Source organism: Mobula birostris, chromosome 2 (genome assembly GCF_030028105.1).
Source record: "Mobula birostris isolate sMobBir1 chromosome 2, sMobBir1.hap1, whole genome shotgun sequence".
Lineage (NCBI taxonomy): Eukaryota > Metazoa > Chordata > Chondrichthyes > Myliobatiformes > Myliobatidae > Mobula > Mobula birostris.
The window spans coordinates 154,902,536-154,930,461 of NC_092371.1; the positions used below are offsets into that span (position 1 = coordinate 154,902,536).

Sequence of the window (27,926 nt, forward strand, 5' to 3'; positions counted from 1 at the left end):
TGGCAAGATTACAAAAACTTGATGACAAAAGGTATTAAGGGTTTTTTCAGGAAACAAGATAAAGCATATAGCAGGTATAGGCAATCGGGATCAAGAGAGTCACTTGAGGAATGAAGTGAGAATTTAGGAAAGAAATTAGGAGCAAATAAAGGGGCTATGAAATATCGTTGGCAAGTAAGATTAAGGAGAAGTCCAAGACATTCTATGTTGAGAGCAAGAGGATAAACATAGAAAAAAAAATTAAGCAATACACACAAAATGCTGGAGGAACACAGTAGGTCAGGCAGCATCTATAGAAAAGAGTAAACAATCGATATTTCAGGATGAAACCCTTCATCAGTCCTGATAAAGGGTTTCGGCCCAAAACTTCAACTGTTTACTCATCTTCATAGATGCTGCCTGACTTGCTGAGTTCCTCCGGTATTTTGTGTGTATTGCTTTGGATTTTCAGCATCTGCAGGTTTTCTCTTGTATTGAAAAACTAATCTCCTTTGGGACTCTCTAGCATGGAGAAAGCAGTGGCTGATTGGCAGGAGGAAAAGAGTGGGAATCAAGGGGGCCTTTTCTGGTTGGCTGCTGGTGGCTGGTAGTGTTCCACAGGGGTCTCTGTTTGGACCCTTTTTTTATGTTATATGTCAATGATTGGGATGACAGAATTGATGACTTTGTTGCAAAGTTTGCAGACTATGCAAAGATAGGTGGAGGGACAGGTAGTTTTGAGAATGTTGAGAGGCTACAGAAGGACTTACACAGATTAGGAGAACTGGCAAAGAAGTGGGTGCTTGATGGAATACAGAGTCGGGAAGTTTATGGTCATGCACTTTGGTAGAAGAAATGAAAGGATAAACTATTTTCTGAATGGAGAGAAAATACAAAAAAAACAGTGGCACAAAGGGACTTGGGAGTCCTTGTGCAGGATTCCCTAAAGGTTATTTTGCAGGTTCATTCTATGGTGAAGAAGGCAAATGCAATGTTAGCATTCATTTCAAGAGGACTAAAATATAATGTTGAGCCTTTATGAAGCACTGGTGAGGTCTCCCCTTGGAGTATTGCGAGCGGTTTTGGACCCCTTATCCTAGAAAGGACGTGCTGAAACTGGAGATGGTTCAAAGGAGGATTACGAAAATTATTCCAGGATTGAACAGCTTGTCATATGAAGAGTGTTTGATGGCTCTGGGGCTGTATTTATTGGAATTCAGAAGAATGAGGGGTGACTTCATTGAAACTTATGATGAAATGGCTTGATAGAGAGGATGTTTCCTTTGGTGGGAGACTAAGACTAGAGGACACTGTCTCAGAATAGAGAGGCGTCTTTTTAGAATAGAGATATGGAGGAATTTATTTAGCTAAAGAGTGGTGCTTCTCTAGAATTCATTGCCTCGGGCAGCTGTGGAGGCCAAGTCTTTATGTATATTTAAGGCAGAGGTTGATAGATTCTTGATTGGTCATTGCATGAAGGGATACGGGGGAAAGGCAGGAAAAGGGCTGAGAGGAAAAATAGATAAGCCATGATGAAATGGCAGAGCAGACTCAGTGGACCCAATGGCCTAATCTGCTCCAATATCTTCTGGATCTTATGGACCCAAGTGGTAATATTTGTGTGGAGCCTGGCAATCTGAGTCAGATCCTAATGAAAATTTCTCATGTATATTCAAAAGTGAAAACATGGAGTATACATTAGAGAGTTCAGGGAAGGTTATGTGGATAATCTAAAGTAGGCAGTCTTAAGAAGGAGGAGATGTTGAATGTAATGGGATGCCAGTGATTGTTAACTCCCCAAGACTGATTGAGATCTATCCCAGGTAGCTGAATATCAAGGGAGGAGATAGCCAGGGCCCTGACTTGATTTTTGCATTTTCGTTAACCACTTGTGAGCTGCTAGTAGACTGAAGGAATACTAATATTGCTCCTTTTCAGAGGGGCATCTGGGATAAGCCATGTAACTACAGTAAATATCAGGGAAATTATTGGAGAAGATCCTAAGAGATTGAATTTGTGTACATTTGGAAAGGGAGATGCTGAGCAGAAATAGTCAACATGGCTTTGTGCAGGAGAAAACATCCCACAAGAATTTGATTGAATATTTTGTGGAGGTATTGAAGAAGATTAATGAAAGCAGTGTTGTAGGCATTGTCTATATGGAGCTTAGTAAGGATTTTGACAAGGTTCTTTGTGTTTTTATGGTCCAGCAGGTTAAGTTCCTAGGATATGTTAAATTTCATCTGATACCTTTCTGCCCATTTTACCATTTCCCTAAGGTTTATTACTATAGTATGCTCCTCACAGATCTGAGATCTTCAAGATCTTTATTATGTGTAGATTTGAAAAGTGTACTCTGCACACCCAAGTCAAATCATAACATATGTTAACAAATGCAGTTGTCCAAGTAGAGTCCTCTGAGGATATCCTTTGTGCATGTATTCACAACCCAACTTGTTACAGGGCCTTCAAGCTTGATGACAAATCTATTATCTGGCATCTTATAAATGTGCTTTTGTAGTCCATGTATAACATATCAACTTCATTTCCCTTATTGATTCTTCATCAGAAAAGTACTTGTTATTTAGATATGATCTGCCTTTAACAAGTCCATGATAGCTCTCTCTGATCAATCCACAGTTGTCCAAGTGAATGTTCATTTTGTCCTTGGTTATAATTTCTTTTAATTTCAAAAAGGATATTGGACAGATTTCTGAGCATGAGGAATATAAAGAGTTAGGGGAAAGAGATGCGGTAACTGTGTTAATAGACAGCACAGAGATTTTGGGCCCAATTATATCTTTCTAGGTTATAGGTTTACATGTTTATACAACTGCAAAACTTCTGTGTAATAGCTTAAGCTTGTTCAACATTTCCTTTGAAAATTTAAAACCAACCCATATTTCTGCAGGAAGCCGAATTGTGGAAGAGCGGACAAAACCGATGAAGACAAAAATGTATCCCAGCAAGCAACCTATGGGATCAGTGGCCAGTTTGGAACAAGAGCGAGAACTATACACAAAGGTAAGAATAACAAAGAATGTACAATACAGAAATAGACCATAATCAAAGCTGTATCCTTCATGTGAACCTTGTTTCTACATTCATTGTTTAAGCCCAAGGAAAAACTCCTCCTTCCCTTCACATCTAATTTGACTCCTCTAACTCAACTCCTGTCAATGACTTCCACATTTTCACATCTCTAAGGGTTGAGGAGGTGCTCCTGAACTCCTTGCTGGATTTTTAGTGACTCATATAGATTCCAGTTTAGATCTTCCTCCAGAAGTATAAATAGCTTCTCTCATTTTGTCCTTTTAAAGCATTTTCATAATTTAAGAGCACTTACTTAACTGGTTTTCACGTTTTTTACAGAAGAAAAAGTCTTAATGGGTTCCATCTTTCTTGATATGTATAACATCTCTATTCTTGTCTATCCTTCTGTTTTGCACATTCTCGTATTTCCATTTGTTATCTAGTCATTATAGTCTAAATATGGTCTTCCCCTTCCTTTACTCTCTCTTCTCTTCAGATTCAGATTTATTTATTATATGTGACCGATTTTTGTGTAGGGAACACTTTGCAGCTAATGATTATAATGCCATTTGCTTCAAGGGAATTATGGAAAAGGACAGGTCTGGTCCTCAGGTTGAGATTCAAAATTGGAGAAAAGCCAATTTTGCTGGTATCAGAAAGGATCTGCCAAGTGTACATTGGGACTGGCAAAGGTGTACTTGGTAAGTGGGAGGCCTTCAAAAGTGAAATTTTGAGAGTACAAAACTAATATATGTCTGTCAGAATAAAAGGTAAAAATAGCAGGTGAAGGGAACCTTAGTTCTCTGGAGATACTGAGGCCTTGGTTAAGAAAAAATAGTAAGTGCGTAGCAAGTATAGGTAGGAAGGAACAAATGAGGTACTTAAGAAGTATAAGAAATACAGGAGAACACTAAAGAAAGAAACCAGGAAGGCTAAAATAAGACGTGACGTTGCTGTAGCACACGAGGTGAAGAGAATCCCAAGGGCTTCTCAGAGCAAAGGTTTACAAAGGACAAATCTGGTCCTTTGGGAGATAAGATGAAAATCTATATATGGAGCCAAAAGAGAAGGGGGAGAACTTAAATGGATTTTCTTGCATCTGTATTAGATTGGGAGATGGAGACAGAATCTATTGAAGTGAGCAAAGCAACAGTGAGGTCATGGACCCTATACAGACTATGGAGGAAGGGGTGTTTGCTGTCTTGAGGCAAATCAGTATAGACAAATCCGCAGGGCCTCACAAGGTGTTCCTTCAGACCCTTTGGGAGGCAAGTGCAGAAATTGCAAGGGAGGCCCAAGCAGAGATCTTTAGCGACAGATGTGGTACCAGAGGATTGGAGGATAGCTAATGTTGTTTCGCTGTTTAAAAAAGTCTCTAAGAATAAACCAAGAAATTATAGGGTGGTGACCCTGACATCTATAATGGGAAATTATAAGAAAATATTCTAAGGGACCACATATATGACTATTTGGACAGACATGGCTTTGTGCGTAGTAGGTCATGTCTAAGCAATCCTATAGAGTTTTTTTGAGGAAGGTACCAAGAAAGTTGATGAGGGCCAGGCATTGCAGATGTTGTCTACATGGATGTTAGTGAGGCCTTTGACAAGGTCATTACACAGAGGGAAATGCATTGTTGCATCAACAATATACACAACCTAAAAATGTGCTGGAAGCAGCCTAAATGTGTCATTACCAACATAACATGCCCACAATGTTTGGCTGTACAAAACAGAACACATCAGGCAACAAAACAGCAAAACAAATCTCTTTCCTCTCTCCCTCCTATACACTCATATGGGCAGTTCTCCAGTTCTCCAACTCTAGGACAATCTTCCAATCTTTAGCCTCCAGGCTTCAACCATTGGGCTTCAAATTACAAACTTCCTTCCCCACCGTTTTGTACCCCTGCCATCACTGTGCTTCAACTCCCTCCCCCTCCTTCCTTCTCTTTCCTAATCAACCCCATTTACTGCTCATTCATTCCTTCATCTTCCATGCTTATGTCTCTTCCAATTCCCCACCCTGTATCTGGCCAAGCACTTCTGGTAACTAATTAATGTGTACTTGTCTAATAAGCTGGCTGTCAGCTCCTCTCATACCCAGCCTCTTCATCTTTGGAGGTTGCTGTACCAGGACAAAGACCAGTCTTGGTGAGAAAAGGAATTTTCACACAGACAGCATCATCTCTACCTGAACTCGTTTTATATTCACTTCTGAAGGACAGGTTTAAAAAAAAACTGATGAGCAGTTGAATTTCAGGCAGTGACCATTAACCATAAAAATATTATTTCATTAATGACAATAGATACCTATTTTAAAAACCGTCTTCATCAAAAACATAATCAGCAGAAATCCTGCTGAGTACTTTCAGTCTCTGCCATGAGTTGCAAGTTCATAACCTTTGCGCTTTTAAATAATTTGATGAGAAGTTACGGTTTGATATTTATAATAACACAAAACAACTGCTCTGAACTTAGCTACTAATTGGTGTCATCTTGGCTCATCAGCTGGCACTGTTGAAGCCTGTTGCATTCGAGTTACAGTCCAGAACTTGAGTATGAAATTAAGGGTAATGTTAAATTGTGGTACCCTTTTTATTAGTAGTTTGGGACCTGGGTGTCACTGGCAAAGCCAGAATTTATTGCCATCTCAAACATTCTTTGAAATGATGATGAAAAAACACTCTTGAAAAATAGCAGTCCTTCTGGTGAAGCTACTCCTATCATGTAGGGAATTTCAGTATTACAATCTAATGGCCATAAGGGAATGGCGATATCCCTAAATCAAGGTGGGATTAGAGTGCACCTCCTTGATGGTAAACGTCATAGCTTTGGAAGGTGCTTTCAGAGGAGCTGCAGTATATAACTATAGATGGTATAAATTGTCATCACTGTAAGCCAGTGTTAGGAGGGGGGATTGAATATTTAATATGATGGATCGACTGCCAAACAAGTGGGCTGCTTTGCCCTGGATTAAATTGAGCTTCTGGGCAGTTGTTGGGAGCTTCAGTTAACCAAGCAAGTGAAGAATATTCTATCACCTTCCTGAGTGGTGCTCATGCAGATTGGAAAGACATTGGAATGTCAGGAGGTCAGTCATTTGCCACAAAGTATACTGCATCTGATTTGCTCAAATAGCTGCAGATTAATGAAGCTGGTCTATCTGAGTTCCTGATCAACAAACACTCTCCGAGGATGTTGACAGACTTGAATGTCATTGAATGTAAATGATAAAGTTATAAGATTCTGTCTTGTTGAATATGTTGATTGCCTGGTATTTCTGTGACAAAATGTTACCAGCTCACGTCTGCATATCATGCTGATCTTGCTGTTTGCACTGATGGACTGCTTCACTTGCTGAGGAATGGTGAGTGGGAATGAATATTGTGCATATCATCAGTGAACATTGCTGGATCTAAGCTTAGAATGGAAAGAAGGTCGCTAATGAAGCTTCTGAGTCTGTGTCTTATGCTCAGCTCCTGCACAGGATATCTAGGGGCTGGGAAATGATTGATTCAACCACAATCTTTGTGTGAGGTGTGACTTCAACCACAGGATTTTTTTTACCTTGGTACTCATTAACTTCAGGTTTGTTAGAATACCTTGATGACAGGGACAGCCACTCTCATGCAACCTCTGGAATTCAGTTCCTCCAGCAGTGCTGCAGCACAGCATGCAAAACAGCAAAATAAAATGTGATGGAGGTGCAGCTAGTTCTGCAGTGCAGCTCTTCAAGTACCGTGGTTAGGATGTTTGGTCCCATAGACTTTACTGTATCCAGTGTTTTCAGTCCTTTTTTAATGTAACGTAGAATAAATTGAATTGACTGATTACTGGCTGCAGATATGGTGGGAATTCTCGAAGGAAGTTAAGTGAATTCCACTGGCACTTTGGGCTGTGAATGCTTCTTCCTTGTCTTTGACATTCACCTGCCTGACCTGGTCACTCAAGGCAGGAGGCTCTTCATAGAGTCTCCTTCTCCTATTGTCCTTCACTAATCATGACTTACTGTAAATGACCAAAGTTTTGTATGGGCATCTGGACCACAGGGACCACTTTTGTGCTATACAACTGCATGAGTGCATTAGTCTGTGACTCAGTTTTTGTAGCAGGATTTGGAGTTAGTGGCATTTCTTAGCACTGTCCATTGGATGTCTTCACTCTTTGGAGAGATACAGCATGGATACAGGCCCTTTGGCTCATTAAGTCTTCACCAACCATCAACTACACATTTACATTATCTCATTTTTACCATAGTACATTGTGGCATCAATAGAACAGATCCTCATTTTCGGTGCACAGGTACTGATCTCAGCATACCTGCTGAACTCCTCACTGAAGCTGAATTGATCAATGCAAGAAGTATCGTAGGAAAGGTAGGTGATAGTGCTGAAGATGAAGTACCTGGTTTACAAACACAGGCAATGTGTAGTGAAGAGAGGCTGCTGATAGGACAAAATTGCAGTCAACAGGACAGTTGCAATGTAAAAGGCAGATAAAGTCGAAAAGGGGAAAACACAGGTCTGAAGGTGTTACATTTGAATGGCTGAAAGCACCTTCTGCAGTGCAATAGCATTTTTACACTAATGTGGCCAGAACAGCAAACTAAAGCTTGACTGATGTTGAATACAATCTAGCACAACTTCCCACCTCTTATTCTCTTATACTTGGCTAATAAAGGGAAGCTTTTTTATCTATCCTACCTAACTGTGGGCATACACTGTAAAGTCCCTGCTTTCCAACACATGACCTAGTATTGTAATATATTCGCCTCACATCCTTTTTCCCTTCATATCCTTCTTGCATTTTACACAAAATCTATATTCTATGTCTAATTGCCTCTGATAAAGGGAAAAGTTTCCTTCAGTCTATCTTGTTAGTACCCCTCATAACTTTTTATACCCCAGGCACATCCCCTCTTAACCTCTCTCACTCCGGAGAAACAGACTTTGCCTCACCAGTCTCTTTTCACAACTGAAACGCTGCATGCCAGGCAATGTCCTGTGCCACCTCTCCTGTGCTATTACATCTATAGCCCCCCCTGGCCACCCTCAGGGTCGCTGGGCTCGCTGTTGTCTAGGGAAACAGCCTCGGCCCCACCAAACTGGGTAATAGTTTGTGTGGATGCTGTGTGATGTACCCCACCCTGCCCAAATAACAGACAATACACCAGATATGATTAAATGATTTACAGTTTATAGATATTACTGGAACTATATAATTAATAGAGAATAAAATATAAAAGGAAAATAAAAGGCGCCACACTTATCAAAGTTCAATCTCTTCGTGCACAAAACAGTTGGAGCTCAAGAACCTTCTTCTTCACCCTGCGACCTCTCAGACCACCTCGACCGACTGCCTGGGACCAACAACGGTGGTCGACCAGACGTTTCACACAAGTCCGTCTCCGTCTCCTTCCCGAATGCCGTCCTCGGAGTCCGACTCCGTTAGCGAACATCACAGCATCTGGTCCATCCTCTGTCTCGCTCTCCCACCTTCTGCACCAAAACCCCGCGCATATAGTATCTTCAAATACACCAAAACCATAACAACTATCCCAATTGGTTCATAACATCCTCTTATCAGTAACGCGATTCAACAAACTGCTAGTGGGAAGGACTTTCTCAGTATTTAACATGACAAAGAAGTATTCCCAAGTATAACATAACAAAGAAGCCATTTTAAATTTAACATACAAAAAAAGAAAGACCCCGTACACATCTCACCTCACACATGCCAGGCAATGTCCTGTGCCACCTCTCCTGTGCTATTACATCTTACCTCACACACGTATGCAGATGAACCAGTTGGGTCAGGGTGATGAGTCTTGGAAATGGTGGGCGAGAGATAGTGGGAGGTGAACAAAGGAAGAAAGACATTGTCTGGTCTGGTGAAAGTGGGACAGGACTGCTCAGGGGATGAATTAGCTGAATTCTCTGTCAATAATTTGTCCTTAGTTCTACTGATTTTCATTTTGGAGCAATACTTAGATGTTTTATGGTTGTAAATAAATGAGTTCTTTAAAAATAGATTAGTACAGGTTGAGCATACCTTATCTGAAATGTTTGGGGCCAGAAGTGTTTTGGATTTTGGATTTTTTTGGATTTTGGAATATTTGCTGTTACTGCATATAATGAGATGCCTTGAGGATGGGACCTAAGTACAAACATGAAATCCATTTACATTACATATACATCTTATGTGCAGCTGGTATGAAGCTCATAGAGTGAACAGTTCTATTTCAAGCAGTCTGACGTGATGGTGCTGGGTCCTCCACAGACTGTTGAAGTTGAATGACCGCCCCTGACTGCATCTGTTACCTGGTTCCAGTACTATGATTGGCTTCATTTCCACTATTGATTTCAAACAGTCGCCTGTTTCATTGCAGCTATGATGGGATGGGGTAGTTTGATATAATATTTTAATAATTTTGTGCAAGAAGCAATTGCCTTCAATTTTTAGTTCTTTATGGTAGATCTTTGCTTGTTTCATGATCAGCATACCATTAAGCAGCATATGTTCACTCTGACACTAACAAAACCACTCTTTAAATACTTAATTTAGATCTTCAATTTTTGCATCATGCAATGTTTTTCTGTTATCCATTAATCCATGTCATTACATATATGAGGTCCCTTCTCAGAACTGTCTGTAGTGTCAGAGACCTGAGCATCGCCTGGGAACCTTCCCAGTGCCCTGTGAAATTTTCCATTTGTGACGTCATGTCAGCACTCAAAAAAATTCGGATTTCGGAGGTTTTCAGATTTTGGAATTTCAGATATGTGGTACTCAACCTGTATTACCTAATTGGTAGCAGAATAACATTCCAGTATAGGTTAAGAAATTCTCTGATTTCTTTAGCCTTTGATTCACATGTTCAGTACATGATTTGCTGATTGGGGTCCAGGAAATCCTGAGTTGACTTTGTATGAGAAATACTAATAGAAAATGGAATTTAGTTCAGTAGATGTGATATTAATAAACTATGATATTTTCTTATATCATCATATTATTTGTGGAAACTGATCATTAGATTTTATTTGGAGAAGAAATAAATTTATGTATTCATAAAATTATGAATAGAATACCTGCTGTAGATGCAAGGAGCAATCTCTCTGGAAATTGTGCATAAAATTGTTTGTATTTGGGAAAATGTGTTTTTCCAGATTCTCCACAAATTTATTTACAAAATTATTGAATCTAAACAATGCCAGGAGGTAGTGTTTTAATTTTTAAAATACTTTCAGGTAAAATTACTTAAAATATCTCATGGTGTATTTAAATGCATAATTTGGAGTAGTTTAATTATGAAATTAGTGAACAGAACATAAATCATCAATGAGAATTTTGTCTAGAGTTTAATTAATATAATTGAAAATTAATTTGTCATATAATGTTAGCAATTTTAATGACTCTCAGTACAGCAGCTGTGAATAATTTGTTTTGTATTAATGGTATATTATTTTCTTCATTTCCAGCATCTTTCGTACAATGAACAAAGCAGAAGCATTGATAATGTTTCAGTCAAATCATCAGACAGTGATGCCAGTGATGTGTCAGCCATCTCTCGAACCAGTAGTGCCTCTCGCCTCAGCAGCACAAGCTACATGTCAGTACAGTCCGAACGCCCAAGGGGTAGTCGTAAGATTAGGTGAGTTCCAACTCTAGACTTCCAGTTTGAACAGCATTCAGTGTGGTAAATACAGCTTTAAAATTGTCGCAGTATCCAATTCCACATTTAGATTAGACACATAATAGTTAGCAGTTGGAAAATTAAGAAGAAATTCTTGGAAATGTTACATCGGTTAAAAATCAGAATGAAAATTCAAATAAATGAGGCAACTTTATTATATTTGCTAAGAATTGTTTGAACATGGCAGCCTTTTATTCAGTGATCATTCAGTATTCCCTTATGGGTCCATTTGTTGAGTTTTGTTTGTCATTTTAGGATGATAAAAAATATCTCTCTGATCTAGGATAAAGAGCCACCTTACAGAAGTAACACTATTTTCTGTTCTGTTTATCCATATTTAGCCATATCTAAAACTTGCATTTATTCTTTTTGTTATAATTAGCTTTGTTCATTTATAATTTTGAATCGGTAAGCAGGAAGATGGCTCTTTTATCATCAGTATGCGAAGCTTGTCACATCCTGCTCAACTAGTTAGTTCCATTTAAGTTGTTTTGATTTTATTTTGCATGCTGTGATTGTGGAAAAGATCGAAATCCTTAGAAAACAACAGGGATGTGACAAATAAAAAGGAGAGGAGGATATCGTGGGTGTTAGTAGACCAGGGAGAAAAAGAGACGGGGCACTCTGAAAAGAAGCCAGGAAAAGAAGATCTGAAAAAGAGACGGCATTCGGCTTCTGGTGACTTGAGGTAAAGCTTAGTTGCCTTACCCTGTTGCCTCTTCCCTCAAGTGATGACTCCCATAGTTCCATCACAGCACTGGTCTTCATTTAGTCATTCTCCCTCTTCCTGAATTCTCTTTATCCTTCTTACAGTAATAACCGTAGGAAGTGGATCATCCAATATTCATCAGTCTTATTCAGCTATAAGTTACTGCTGTACCTTGACAATGTACAGAGTTAGAGAGCAGTTTACCTTTGCACTGTGTAGAAAGTGCATTGTGAGCAGTTTTTTTTAATCAATAATTCTATGTCATTTTTGGGTAGGGTGAACTAGTAAAGAGAATGGATGTACTGTAATGCAACAGATATGAATAATGAAGCGTTAGAGCAATAATTTTGAGTATTCTCTTCCATTGGGGAAAATTGACAAATCTGATGTTTGAATTCCATGAATTTGATCCCTGTAACTTATGCTAACTTTAGAGAGTCATGAACATGCAGTCATTGTGCATTAATGCAAATCAAGAATATTTGTGGCTATAATTGCATAAATAATTAATATTTTATTTAAAATAGATAAAGTGTTACACGGAGAGGTCAAAATTGGCACAGGGCACTATGAGTTGGATCTACATTTAAATATAAGAGTCTTTAAAATCAGAAACTAAAGTCAACATACGTTCATTAAAATAAAATCATGCTTGCCTAAGCTAATTGAGTTCTTTGATGCAGTTATGAGGAGGATTGAGAAAGTTAGTGTGACTGACATTATGTAAAGACATCACCATGTGAGGATTGATTGAAGCCCCTGTAAATAAAAGGACCAGCAAAATACAAAATTAGTTAAGGTATAGATAATATTAATGGGCAGTCAGGACCAAAGATGTTCATGGAGAAATTGCATTGTGTAGCACTTCGTGTTTTGTGCAGAACAAATAATGAATCATAAAGTAAAATTGTTATCAAATAATTAATTACAAGGAAAAATTGTTAACTTCAGTTAGATTTGCAAAAGCAGTGATTTTTCTTCAACCCATTGCACAGTGGTATCAGAACATGTATGGTGATATGCATTACTTGCCTGGATAAAATTTCAGAAATATTGCTGTCTGTATTCATAGCTTACAGGTAGCACTAGAATCTCATGTGGAAAACAGGTCTGCACAGACTTTATGAAGCTCACTTCATTATTTCTCAAAAGGTAGTGCCTCCACACCAAAGTGTCACCTTATTCATTTTTGTTCCAAATCACCCAACTGGTGCCATTCTCAGACCTGTTTCCATTGCCGTCTTCCCACTATCTTCTCCATGACCCCTTCCCAAATCCACAATTTAACTGATTTTACAATTCCACGATTTTGCTAATCAGACTTTATAATATATTGATTGGATGTCAGTTGGAGCTTCATGGCCACTTCTTGGTATTTCTTGTTTGGAAGAATTGAGGGGAAGCAGCAGGGAAGATTACAAAAGACAGGAGAATCTGAGGTGAGGAAGAGGTCACTGCACAGTTGATGTGCACAGTGTGAGCTCACAGAGCATCCCTACAAGATCTTAAATGAGGATTGAATCAGCTTCATTGAACTAATAAAGTTATCAGCAAGTGATGTTGCCTGGAGAGCAACAAGATCAGCCTGGCTCGATAGCTAAAGTTGTTGGTCAGGCAGACAGCAACTGGTTTGTATAGAATTCCTTTTGAGCCGGAGCAGGTAATCTTACTGGCATGTCACAGGTTGCAATCCACAAATATGAAGAATTCCTTTTAACTGGTCAGACTGAATCGGGACAGGAGATTTGTTGGGAGTATTGGGTTAGTTTGAGCATCATGCTTCAAGTGTTATGGTCCTGGAAAAGTACAAATGGAGATATAATCTGGGCAATACAGGGAGGAGCATCTACTGTAAGGTAGGAGCAATTTAAAGGATGATTTAATCGATGTGTTCATAATTCTGGAGGAGATTGATATGGGAGAAACTGCATTATCTAAAAGGTACTTTGGCAACCAAGTCAAACGTTGAAATATTTGACAAAGAATCTAGAAGAAAAGGTAAAATATATTGTACAATATGGGTCCCTCAATGTAGAACTCCCATAGTTTTAGAAATTTCCTAACTTGCAGGGTTCTTCAGTGATTGTTGGCCCTTTTAAAGGATTAGCATGGGTGCACAGGAGAAATAGCTTTCCTTTCTGCTTTCAGTCAAGTTCTCAATGGCATTTCCCAAATAGATGATTAAATGTTTTTTTTTATCTTTCAACAAAAATGCCAGAGAGTAACAGGGTTGGTGGAACTTCAGTGATTCAGGGGAACAGTGGTGCATCCTCTTAACAAATAAATTTAACAATCAGACTAGAAGTTGAAGAGCCTCAGAAAAGTGGATAATGGAATCAAATCAGATATCAAGAATAAGTGAAAAGATTGGTTCAAGAGAGAGGGGAAAAAAGAAAATAAGAATTTTTAAATTTCTATGGAGAAATGAGTGAATGTGATTCAACAGATCTATTGTTCATTTCTTGGATCAAAATTATTGATTATAATGATAAACTATGGCCTTTTTTGCATTATTTAACATATAAATCTAGCAAGTTGTTAACATACATCAAATGCAAAGAGCATAATGGTGTAAATTGATCAGAAAATTATAGTGATTCAGAACTCACTATGTATCTGTTCTTTGAGTGAACATACTATCCAGTTTATTGATTAATAATAGAGTATATTGTGAATTTGCCATTATTTCTCCAGATTGATGTGATCTAAAGATTACCATAATTAGTGGAAAAATTCACTTTATCTGTACAGTAATCTTAACTTCTTTCCGCCTCATCTGAGGCTCCTGTAGAGTGGAGAAGTTTTAAAAAGAATTTGATAATATTTAGAATCACACATGATTTTCTTAGTGTGCATGAATGAAGACTGCTTACAGAAGAGTCAGTCAGCAGAGGATGCAAATTTGAGATAATTGGCAAAAGAAAGTATGAGCAATATGGAAAACCATTTTCCACATGAGTTACTTTGACATGGAATACACTGACTGGGAGTATTGAAATTGATTAATGTTCATTTTCAAAAGGAAATTGAACAAATACTTAAAGTGAAAAAGATCTAGGTAACAGGAGCACGAAGTGTTCTTAATAGGGAGCTCTGCAGTAGCGCATGCATTGGCACAAGGATCAAATAACCTTCTGTGTTCTTTGATGATTTTAAGATGGTGCACATCCTCAGGAAACTCTAGGTTAATATGCATAAGCAAAAGTAATTAGAAGGCCAAAATTTATCTGGTTTTTGACATGTGCGTTCATTTGTTTTGAACCTGATGGTGTTCCTTGTTCATTTAGATAATTTAGTCCTTTGTGGGATGAATTGCATTATTCCTCGGGGAAAGTTCTGAATAATTACACACTAATTCAACAAAATCTAAGAGCATTTACTTCTTTTCAAACCTGTAATTGTGAGAGAAGTCTAGATTCCCTCCTTATCCAGTAAATGAATGTGTTGATCTATGAAGCTGAAGTACTCCTACTTCACACATATTTTTACCATCCCTCACTGGAAACCTCTTAATGTAATAGTATCAATTCAATGAGTTAAAGCCTGAGCAGTTTCAGTCAATGATTCTTATTGCCTGAGTACCAGCAATCCATTTGCCAAGTTTTGCATCATTCCCTGTGTAGGATTCTCTGATTAAGATTTTAGTCTTACATGTTCACATCATGCAATTGCAGTGAGTCTTCAGAGAAATTGGGAGAATATTATGTTGGAAAATATATAAAAGATTAAGTATGATATACAGGAAAGGACCTTCTGGTTCATGTATTATTAAAAATTGAACATCAACAGTTGCTGGAAATCTGAAAAAAGCAGGGAAGTCTGGAATTGTTCAACATGTCCATAGATAGAGAATGGCTCATGTCATAGACACTTTCTCAGGGAAGGTGAAAGAGAAATGAGTTAATTTCAAGTGGCAGAGAACTCTGAATTGGACGGTCCCAAGCCTGGCTGCGAAATGAGGAGGGTTGGGTATGGAGCTAGCAACACCATCCCATAAAAACCCAGAGCTACAGAAATGCCAACAGAAGCTCCAAAGATCTTATTCCTGGGAAAGGAAGGATCTTCATCTAGAAGATATATGAAGTTGTGTGGTGAAAGCAGAAGCCACAAGGCCAATCAACCTGCAATTGCAGTGAGTCTTCAGAGAAATTGGGAGAATGTTATGTTGGAAAATATATAGAGGACTCTGTTGGCAGCCGTTGCTCCAGTTGGGGTGACAGGCTTAAGAAGAAGAAATGGCAGAGAGGGTGAGTTAAATGAATTGGACAAAAGAAATATCTCTGATAGGGTAGTATGAGGATTGTCGTGATTATATATTGTTATGAAGCAAAGTGGTTAATTGCTTAATGAGGAAGAGAAAACAAAGGGATATGCAAAAGCTGTGAAATGCAGGTTAGAGCTGTTGTAGAGAACTGTCACTAAAATGAAAATGTTGAAATGGCCATACCTTCTCCCACTCTCTCTGCAACTTAAAACCAACTTGTTTTCTCTTTTTTTTCAAATCTGATGAATAGTCTTAGACCTGAAATATTAATTCTGTTTGTCTTTCCACATATGCTGTATTTCCAGTGTTTTTCTTTTTCCACAAAAACTGCTTAATCTGCTGGGTATCCATCCCACATCCACCATCTACCTACTGTGCAAATTAAAACTGACTTGTGTTCTCTCTGTTCCAATTCTAATTTTATTTTATTTGGAGATACAGCACAAAACAGGCCCTTCCAGTTCAACGAGCTGCACTGCCCAGCAACACACCTATTTATCCTTAGCCTAATCACACGCCTAATCACAGAACAATTTACAAAGACCAATTAACCTACTAACTAAGAAGTACATCTTTGGACTGTGGGAAGAAACCAGTGCACCAAAGGAAACCTACACATTCACGGGGAAGAACACGCAAACTACTGACAGACCGCGTCAGAATTGAACGCTGAACTCTGACGCCCTAAGCTGTAATAGCATCACTCTAACTGGTTTTCATGGAGGAAGTTTCCTCTGCAAATTACCTCATTCAGAAAATCACAGGCTTTGTGTTTCTAGCAGGACAAACCTTCCATGTATGGCCCCATATCTCAGTCAGAATTAGGTCCTGACTGGTTAAAATGAAAACAATGAACACTGGAAATGCTCAGCACCTCTGCAGAAAGAAACAGAAAACAGTTTCACCTCAAATATCCTTCTGCGAAACTGGGAGAATTTAGTAGTCAGGCATGTTTAACTTGCAAAGAGAAAAAGAAGAGTGGAGAAAACAAAAGGAATGGCTGTGATCAGGTGGCCCAAGTCAAACAGAATGGTGCAATTAATGTTGGCTGAGAGAAGATGAAGAGGGGTTATTAAAAGTAGCTAATCTGTCCGATGTTAGTGCAAGAGGAGGGAGGAGAGAGAAATAAATCATTGCTCAGTGCTGGACAGTGAAATACAAAATATGGCTGTTGCTGAGAATCGAAAATAAAGGGGAATGCTGGTGCAGCCCAGGAGGTCAGGGTTTATGTATGGAGAATGAAACATGGAATTAAATCAGAGCTAGTCCATGATTGAAAATCGAAAAGCTGCAGATACTGAAAATCAAAATCAAGACAGAGAGTGCTAGGAACAGTCAACAGGCCAAGCACTTTCCATGGACAGAGAAAGGAAGTCAAAATTTCAGGCTGTCAACTTACCAAAAGAGAGTACCAACCCAGGGAAGATGAGATGTTGTTTCTTGAACTCATGTTGAATATAGCCAAAGGCAGAGTCAGAGTGGGAATAGATGGAGAATTAAACAAATCTGCAATTTCTAGTTCAGGGGCCATCTTAAAAGTTAAGTATAAATATTCTCCAAAGCAGTCACCAAACCTGTATTGCTTTTTTGAATGCAGAGGACATCACATCTTAAGCATGGAACTTAGAAAAGGTGAAAGTATTTCATATGAAAACTAATTGAGCCACAGGATGGTAGAAAGGGAAGAGTTGAAGGGGCAGGTGTTGCATCGACTGTGATTCCAAGGAAAGTGCTATAGTGGCATTTGAGTGTTATTCAATGTAAGAATGGGTTTAGGCAGGTGGATCAGGGGTACTGGTTGGGCCTATGTCCAGGAAAGAAACAAAAACTCAAGGGCTATCCTGATATGAGGTGGAAGTGTGGAGGGATTGAATATCCATGGTGCATATGGGTTAGTTGGGACACCAGAAAACTGGCGCTAGAAGAACACAGACCAGAGAGTCACGAAGTGAATGGTCATTTCAGAAGGCCAGAAGGGGAGAAAAGTGAAGAATAAAAACAAACTATGCTTGTTTCTATAAGGGTGCAGGAAATAAGTGAGGTGAGGTGAGGTTAGGAGCTTTGTCTAGAAGGGCACCCACAGTTAAGGAAAGAGAAGTCAGAAGAATTGGTATGAAGGTCTCATCATCAGAACAAAGACTTCAGAGCTCGAAAACCAGGAAGCAAGGTGGACGTGGTCATAAAGAGGTGGGATGTAGTGAAGATAGCTTAGATATTCTGAGGGTTTGTAGTGATATTGGTCGCATTCCTTGAGATGGAAGTAGTCAAGAAAGAAGAATGAGATATTACAGTATTACAGTGGATTAAAGGGAATTACAGAAGCATGAGAGAGGAGCTGGCCAATGTTGATTGGAAGAGAGAACTAGCAGGGATGACAGCAGAACAGCAATGGCTGGAGATTGTCAGGGAAATTCGAAAGGCACAGGATAGATACATCCCAAAGATTAAAGAAGTATTCTAAAGGGAGGATAAGGCAACCATGTGTGACAAGGGAAGTCAAATACAGTATAAAAGCAAAAGAGAGGACATTATAATATAGCCAAAATAATTAGGAAGTTAGGGAATTAGGAAGCTTCAAAAAAAACAACAGGAGGCAACTAAAACAACCCCATAAGGAGAAAAGATGAAATATGAAGGTCAGCAAGCCAAAAATACCAAAAGAGGATGCCTAAATTTTTTTGAGATATATAAAGAGTAAAAGAGAGATGTGAGTGGATATTAGACCACTGGAAAATGACTCTGGAGAGGTAGTAATGGGGGGACAATGAAATGGCAGACTAAATATGTATTTTGTGTCAGCGTTCACTGTGGAAGATGCTAGCAGTATGCCACACATTTGAGAGTGTCAGGGGACAGAAGTGAGTGTAGTTGCTATTACTAAGGAGAAGGAGCTCGGGAAGCTGAAAGGTCTGAAGATAGATACTTCACCTCTCCAGATGGACTACAGCCCAGGGTTCTGAACGAAGTAGCTGAAGAGATTGTGAGGGCATTAGTAATGATCTGTCAAGAATCACTAGATTCTGGCATGGTTCCAGATGATTACAAAATGGCAAGTGTCATTCCACTCTTTAACAAGAGAGGTAGGCTGAAGAAAGGAAATGATAGGCCAGTTAGCCTGACTTCAGTGGTTGGGAAGATGTTGGAGTCCATTATTAAGGATGAGGTTTCGGGGTACTTGGAGGCACATGATAAAGCCAGCATGGTTTCCTTAAGGAGAATTCCTCCCTGATAAATCTATTGGAATTCTTTAAGGAAGTAACAGGATAAACAAAGAAGAGTCAGTGGATGTTGTTTACTTGGATTTTCAGAAGGCCTTTGACAAGGTGCTGCACATAAGACTGCTTAACAAGACAACAGGTCATGGTATTAGAGGAAAGATATTAGCATAGATAGAAGATTGGCTGATTGGCAGGAGGCAAAGAGTTGGAATAAAGGGGGCCTTTTCTGGTTGACTGCCAGTGACAAGCAGCGTTCCATGGGAGTCAGTATTGTGACCGCTTCTTTTCACATTATACGTCAATGATTTGGATAACAGAATTAATAGCTTTGTAGCCAAGTTTGCAGATGATGCAAAGGTGGAGGGGCAGGTAGTGTTGAGGAAGCAGGGAGTCTGCAGAAGGACTTGAACAAGTTGGGAGAATGAGCAAAGAAGTGGCAGAAAATTATAGTGTAGGGCAAGTGTATGTTTATGTACTTTGGTAGAAGGAATAAAGGCGTAGACTATTTTCTAAACGGGGAGAAAATTGAAAACTCCGAGGTACAAAAGGAATTAGGAGTCGTTTTGCAGGATTCCCTAAAGATTAACTTGCAAGTTGAATCACTGGTAAAGAAGGCAAATGTCATGGGATCATTCATTTTGAGAGGACTAGAATATACAGGGGTGATTGATAAGTTCATGGCCTAGGATAGAAGGAGTCAATTTTAGAAAACCTAGCACATTTATTTTTCAACATGATCCCCTCCTACATTTACACACTGAGTCCAGTGGTTGTGGAGCATTCCGATCTTGGACTTCCAGAAAGTGTCCACACCAGGGGTGATTGATAAATTCGTGGCCTAAGGTAGAAGGAGATGAGTTATTAACTTCAAACTTTCTGCATAATCACTCAAAGAGTTGACCTGCGTGTACATGTAACGAGAGCTGTATAACTCATCTCCTTCCACCTTAGGCCACGAACCTATCAATCACCCATGCTGTGGACACTTTCGGGAGGTCCAAGATCCGTATGCCCCATGTCCTCTGGACTAAGTGTGTAAATGTAGGAGGGGACTATGCTGAAAAATAAATGTGCTAGGTTTTCTAAAATTGACTCCTTCTACCTTAGGCCACGAACTTATCAATCACCCCTCATAAGAGCAAGGATGTGATGCTGAGGCTTTATAAGGCATTGGTCAGCCCAAACTTGGAGTGTTATGAGCAGTTTTGGGCCTCTTAACTAAGAAAAACTATGCTGGCATTGGAGAGATCCAGAGGAAGTTCATGAGAATGATTCCAGGAATGAAAAGGTTAATGCATGGGGTGTCTTTGATAGCTCTGGGCCTGTACTCACTGGACTTTAGAAGAATGAGGGGGGAATCTCTTTAAAACCTATTGAATAGATAGAACAAATATGAAGAGGATGTTTCCTATAATGGGTGAATCTAGGACCAGAGGACACAGCCTCAGAATACTGGGATGTCCATTTAGAACAGAGAGGAGAAAGAATTTCTTCAACCAGGTGGTGGTGAATTTGTGAAATTCATTGCCGTGCACAGCTATGGAGACGAAGTTGTTGAGTATACTAAAAGCAGAGGTTGAAAAGTTCTTTGTTAGTCAGGGCATCAAAGGTTACAGGGAGAAGGCAGGAGAATGAAGTTGAGAGGGATAATAAATCGGCCATGACGAAACGGCAAAACAGACTTGAATGGCGGGCCATGGCCTAATTCTGCTCCTATGTCTTACGATCTTATTTGTATTAAGGTTGAAAATGGCAGAAAAGGGTATGATTTTTTTGACAAACGAGTTGTGTGTGAGTGCAGGAAGCAACATCAATGCAGTCATCAGGCAGAAAAAAATTGATCTGAGGAGCCTTTAACAAGAACTGTTTCACATTTCCCACAACCTGATAGGTATGGCCTGATTCCATGTGAGTAACCCTAGGCACCTCTTTGATTTGAAGGAAGTGAGCAAAGTTGCACAAGTTAAACCAGAAGGTGGAGGGGATTGATTGAGCCTCTGTTCAAGTATGAAGCAAAAAGCTCTAGGACTTATGCAATTTGAGACATTTCAGGATGAGATGGAGATACAGAGGGATTGGCTGCAAGTGTTTAAATGAGCTGATTGGGATTAGAACTTGGAAGCTGTTAAAGTAATAAAGAATATCATGAATGTAAGTGGAAGGAATCCTAGAACAGGAACAAAAGAATGGAATCTAGTCAAGAAAGAATAAGTTCAGTGGGCCAAGATCAGTCTGATGAAATGGCTCCACCCAGACAGTTCTGCTTGTGGATCTTAGGACAGAGAGTGCACAGTGAAGGGCTGGGAGTGAGGAGTCTCTGAATCTGGAGATAGCAGGGACCAATTCATAAACATCTATCAGGATTAAATCCTACCTCCAACTGTCTGAAGACCACTGCATATATAATCTTCTTTTGACTGTGTTTCAGCAAATGGGCCTGTGCTTGTGATGATTAGGGTTATTATCTCAGTGGAGATCTTAACGTCCAGATCAACACAGACAGCAATGGGTAATAGAACAGCGCTGCACAGGAACAGGCCCTTTGGCTCACTATATCTGCCATGTGTGGCAGTTTGTAGCTGACTCCTGCATCCTCTTTAATAAAGGTGAGGAGATTCATCTCCTTTGCACTGGAATGGAGAGTGTTTGCAGGTTCACATGCTGTCCAAACATTTGGTGAGTAATAGACTGCTCTTATGTGATGCCCTAGACTCTACGTGATATCTTCTTCATCTATTAAAATATTACATTGTGGTCTGAACAAACATGGCATTAACCACATCCAGTCTATCCTTGTAGTCAACACGCTACATCCAGGAAAAGCCCATGAATGTTTCATTGTGAAGTAATACCTTGATCTTTACTTTGCAGAGGATTAAGGGAGACTCTTCGACTCAGTTCAGACTGCAGAGTGTAATCAGGAGCATTAATAGAGAGCATTATTCAGAGTACTATCAAGATGTTCAACGGAGGATACTGTTGCCTTGATCAGTTAGGAAAACCTTGCCATACTTTCTAGAGTCCTGCATAGTCTCAGTATGCTGGAAAGGTGCCCTTACACACAGAAGGGGGAAAATATGCTGGCCCTTTTTTGGGTGTGCTGTCAGGTCCTGCCCTGTGGTTGGGATATTAAGCAGTCTATTTATTCTGCTAGTGCACAAAGGTCATGTTCAAAACTGTTAACCTATGTTAGCAGCATGCCAACAAGGGCCTGAGAGGGAGTATCTGTGTCAAGTGGAAGCCTCATCATTTCCTCTGGATGTTGAACAGCTGAACTGTGTCCACAACTCTGATTTCTGGCAGTCTTAGTCATAGTTGCCATGGTGCATTGGATAGGTCAGCCAGTGACTGAAGAGAGAAGCAAATTCAGTGTATAAAATCCTGGAGTCATACAACTTGGAAAAGGCCCTTCAGCCGAACTTGTCTGTGCCACCTGAGTCCTGCTGAGGGCCTCAGCCCGAAACATCGACTGTACTGTTTTCCATAGATGCTGCCTGGCCTGCTGAGTTCCTCCATTGCATTGCCCATTGATCTAGTCCCATCTACCCATGTTTAGTCCATAGCCCTCTAAACCCCTCCTATCCATGTACTTATGTAGATGGCTTTTAAATTTTGTTAATGTGCCCGTCTCAACCACTATTTTTGGCAGCTTATTCCAAATACATAGTGCCTTTGCATGAAGAAGCTGTTCCTGATGTCCCCATTAATCTCTCATCACTGAACATAAACCTATGCTACACCTGCCCATACTCCTCCTACCCCACCTCCATTCAGGACCCCAAACAGTCCTTCCAGGTGAAACAAGATTTCACATGTGAATCTGCTAGGGTCATCTATTGTGTCCAATGCTCACGATGCAGCTCCTCTACATTGGTGAGACCTTTTGTAAATTGGGGACCACTTCTTCGAGCACCTCTGTTCCATCTGGCACAAGAGGAGGCCATAGATCAACATGTCGGTACAGGAATGGGAATGGGAGTTAAAATGTTTGGCCAACAGGAAGTTCCACTTGTGGCAGATGGAGCAGGGGTGCTTGAAGAAGTTGTCCCCCAGTTTATGATGGGTCTCACCAATGTAGAGGAGGCCACCCTCAGGGTGGAGGAGCAACACCTTATATTCTGTTTGGGCAGCCTCCAACCTGATGCCATGAATATCAATTTCTTCTTCCGGTAAAATAATCACCCCCCCCCACATTCACCACTCTGACATTTTACCTCTTCTCACTTACTTCCCTCTGGATCTTCTCCTCCTTCTCTTTCTCCTATAATCCATTTTCCTCCTATCAGATTCCTTCCTCTCCAGCTCTTGATCTTTCCCACCCTCCTGGCTTCACCTATCACCTTCCAGCTAGCCTCCTTCCCCTGCCCTCACCTTTTTATTCTGACATCTTACCCCTTCCTTCTCAGTCCTGAACGTAGTCTGTTTATTCATTTCCAAAGGTGCTGCCTGACCTGCTGAGTTCCTCCAGTATTTTGTGTGTGCTGCTTTGGATTTCCAGCATCTGTAAGCTTTCTTGTGTTTATGTGCTTTCACACTTTCTTTGCCTCCTAATTTTGTATGCCTCTATCAGATCACCCCTCAATCTCCTACATTGCAGGGAATGAAGTCCTAATCTGTGCAACCTCTCCTTGTAACTTAGGCCCTCAAGTTCAGGCAACATCCTGGTAAATCTTTTCTGCACCCTTTCTAATTTAGTAACTTCTTCCCAGGTGACCAAAACGCTACACAATATTTCAACATCTTATATATTTGTAATGTAACTTCCCAACTCTAAATCTCAGTGCCCTGACTGATGAAGGCCAGCATGTCAAATGCCTTCTTCACCACTCTAGTTACCTATGATACCACTTTCACTGAATTATGCACTTGCACTCCCTCATCTCTCTGTTCCATAACACTCTCTAGAGCCCTACCATACACTGTATAGTTCCTACACTGGTTTGATCTCCCAAAATAAAACACCTCACATTTATCTGAACTGAAAGTCATTTGCCAATCCTCGACCCACACACCTAGCTAATCAAAGTTCCCTAATAATACATTTCATAACTTTTTACACTGTCTACAACACCACTTATTTCAGTATCATCTGCAGACTTACTAACTGCACATTGTACATACACATCCAAGTTGTTTATATGTCACAAACAACAAAGATCCCAGTACTAATCCCTGTGGCTCATCAGTAGACACAGGCCTACGGTCTGACAAACAACCCTCCACCATCACCGTCAGCTTCCTACCAGTGAGCCAATTATGAATCCAATTCACTATCTCTCCCTGGTTCTCAGAGTCTCGGTGACCTTCCTTCAAAAAAGTAAATAGTGCATTACTCATTATAGCAAAGTGTTCACGTACAACAGTTCTGCTATCGTTATACACACTTTGGTGAGATTTAGTTCAGCTGAGTTTTTGTCTCATTATGTGCGAATTAGACCCTGGAAGTGGTATTGTGTGGTCTGACTCAATTAATTCCTGATATAAGAGGCACTCTTAAGGCATGGATGAATTGAATAATCTTAAAAGCTCAAAAGAATGAGATATCACCTCATTAAAACAGAATAGGAGGTAATTTTATTTAAACGTTGGAGAATCTGAGAGGCTATTTCATCCAGTGGGAAGGTCCAAGTCTATGGTAATTTTCTCAGGATCAGTTCAGCCATTTAGAACAGAAATAATAAAAACCTGAATACATGAGAGTGTAAGCATTTGGATCTCTCTGCCACAGAGGGATGTGGATAATTAGTTATAGAAGATATTTAAGGATGAGACTGATAAATGACTGCACACCGGAGGAATCAAAGGTTAGGACCGATCTGAAGAATAGATGAGGTAGAAGATCAGCTGTGATCCCATTGGGCATTGGACCAGCCTCAGTGGGCTAATGGGCAAAGCTGCCAGAACTATTCTCAATATTCTGTTGAGGGGATGTCTCTACAGTCAAGCAAAAAAGTGTGGTGGGTTCAAGGACCATGGCTTCAGTCCTTCCAATTGTAATGATTTTCTGCTCAGTAATAGAAGTGTGGCGCAGGAGAGACAGTGGTTAATTAAGTATCATCAGCATACACCTGGCAAATGACATGGTGTTTTGTCACCACATTTTGCCACTGATAAGACCTTGCTAAACTTACTTTGAGTCATCTCTCACTATGTTTACAGTGTCACTTCTGCTTCGTCAATGCAAAAGTTCACACTTATTAAGTGGGGTGCAGTTCTATGTTGATCATCATTTCAAATAAATTAAATCAACAATCAATCATGCAAACTTTTCAACAAGAGAATGGTATAGTAGCATCACTTGATTATATATGCACACTAAAATTTATTGTGGTTATTAGGGCACAATTGGATGATGGCTGGTTCTTTGCTTGCAAAGATCAGGAGGGAACACTGTTGCTGTAGGACTTTCCTTCCTGCCTGCGCTGCATAGGTTTATAGTGAGGATCGGTGTGCGCAGACTGATTCCACTCTTTAGGCCGAGCTGTGATGACTGCGGTGACCGCAGGGCTATAGGATGAGTTTCAGAGTTTATCTCCTCCTAGACAGACTGTCTGGCAAGGCTAATGAGTCCCATCTACCCAGATTTGGAATCAGAGTTGTCCTCCTCAGTTGGCTGCCAACCAAGGCTGATGAGCCCAGCCTGCCCGCCCAGTTATACCACTGGACGCTCGGTCAGGCCATGACATAACAAACCCAGTAAGAACAGGGACGCCATATGTAAGTGACCTCCTGCATGGCTAGCCAAACAGTGGTCCTGCAGTGATCACTATACCTGGAAAGGAGACACCTTCCTTAAGTGAGCGGGACATCCAACCCAGGACCCACCCATCCCCACAATTGAATAGAAGCCCTTATATTAAAGCCAGAAATGTGTTATCTGGTAACTACTTTAAAAATAGAAAATGAAAGGACAAGAGTATATTGATCAAGGGAGCTAGTAGAAGAGGAAGCCTGAGACAATTAAGAAGAGATTGTGTGTCAAAACAGCTACATGTCAAGCTTGAGCAATTAGTGGGGATCAGCTGATTACTGTGCCACAAAGGTGCCTTATAGTAGGGTCATGGTGATTTCCTACCAATCAGGAAATAATGGATTTTAAGAAAAATAAGGAAGAATTGTGTTGATATGTAATGAAATAAGGATTGAGCATAAGATTTATGAAGTGGAGGAATATCTATTAATAAGTATTAAGCATGTATATGCAGTGAGATCGAGGAATGTCTATTAATGAGAATTAAGCATAAACAGTGGATTCCAGTTAATGGGGCAGCCGCTTATTTGGGACACCTCTTCAAGGAAAAAAAACAAACTGAGAAAATAGCCAGGATTCCCTTTGTTTATTTGGGACACTATGCTGCTTAATCAGGACAGGAGACTGTCAGCAATGTGCACTTGTGTGGCTGTTAGCCACGATACTGCGTTTAGAGCAAACACTTGCATCAATTCAGTGTACTTCTGTTATTTTATCCATTTGGGCAGATGGACATCAATTCAAAATGCAGTGATTTTTGATCATTTTATTTATTTATTTTGACTCTAAAAATTTTTTTGAGACCTTTGCCACAAAGAAATTTGACACTAGCCCAAAAAATCACCCTACTGGACCAAACTCATCGCCAGCTGCAGAGATAACTGGAATGCCAAAATCTACATTTTCATGCTTATAAGTTGCAAGATAAACTGCAAAAAGAATGGGCATTATGTGAGGGATAACAGGGAATATCCCAAAGCATGAATGTAAGGATCCAGATGTTGAAGTGGCTCTCAGTCAAAGGTTTTCCATTATAACTGGACGAGGTTGTGTGTCAGTGGACCAATGTTTAAAAAAAAACAAGTAAGAGGAGCTAGCTAAGAAGCTGTGTCATAAATACTTTAAAGCAACAGATGGTTGGTTGTCTCGAAGGAAATACAGGCACCTCATTAAATTCAAGAAAACACATGGCAAGAAAGTTAGTGCTGATGCTGTTAAGTGCAGAAACATGGAAATCTGCTAAACTCTCCAACTCGCTTCAAAAATTTTGTGCAGTTGATATATACAATGTTGAGTAAACAGGCCTTGCTTATGCCACACCAGATGCTTCCTTTTGCTGCAAACATGCAACACCACCAGATCAAAAAAAAGCAATTTGTTGTGTTGTTCAAATGTGTCAAGGACTGGTGAAAAGCAATTGTTGATGTTAAGAAGTGTTAAATCTCAATGCTTTAAGGGGCTAAGAATGGATAGTTTACCAATCAAGTATTATGCCAGGGTACACTTTGATGAATTCCTCCATGAATAGTTATTACAAACTAATGTAGTTTTATAGTACTGTAGTAATATTGGTAGTGTTCTAATTTGTTCTATATTTCATTTAAGTGCATAAATGTTACTCATTTAAATGGCAGTTTGGCTTTTTTAATACCTTTTTAACTATTTTCATGAAACATCAGATAATTGGAGGAGCTGCTTAATTGGGCCAAAAAGTTCTGGTCCCAATCTGTTTCAATTAACCAGAATCCACTATATGTAATGAGATAGGGGCATGTCTGTTAATGGAATTTAAACATATATGGAGTGTGTATAATAGAAAGTATGGGGTCCTGATGTCCCTGATCACCCACATAATTATGTGTTTATGATGAGAAATGAAACAACTGACATGAGCATTAACAACCCTTAAGTTGTAGATCACAGGTCTCCCACATGGCATGAGGTGAGAATGGTCTCCTGTCTCAGCTGATAAAATGTAAAGTACTTGCAATTCAGATGCAGCTTATTGCACACATCAGCATGACTGCTAACATCTCGTGCATGCTACACTGAAAAATAAAACATTTTTGTATTAACCCCATCCATTTGTTTTGGAAGTTGTGTAATATGCTAATATAAACATCATTTTGTTCATGGTATCTGATTACTTTGGGTGACATATCAAATAGAGGCTTTTGGGCCTTACAAAATGATGTTCAGTGGTCAGTGATCCAGATTTTGATTTTGTTGTATTTATCTTATATGTAGAGTAGCATGTTTTTCATTTATTTTATTAAC

The 27,926-nt window shown here is 39.7% G+C and overlaps 1 protein-coding gene across 1 annotated transcript in view; it reads left to right on the top strand.

The window, feature by feature from the left end:
* rims1a (regulating synaptic membrane exocytosis 1a) overlaps window positions 1-27,926 on the top strand; it is a 479,607-nt gene that overhangs the window by 332,135 nt on the left and 119,546 nt on the right. Inside the window, exons 23-24 of the mRNA XM_072250401.1 lie at window positions 2,891-3,003; window positions 10,493-10,665. Of these exons, the coding sequence (XP_072106502.1) occupies window positions 2,891-3,003; window positions 10,493-10,665 (286 nt within the window). The remainder of the gene's footprint in view (window positions 1-2,890; window positions 3,004-10,492; window positions 10,666-27,926) is intronic.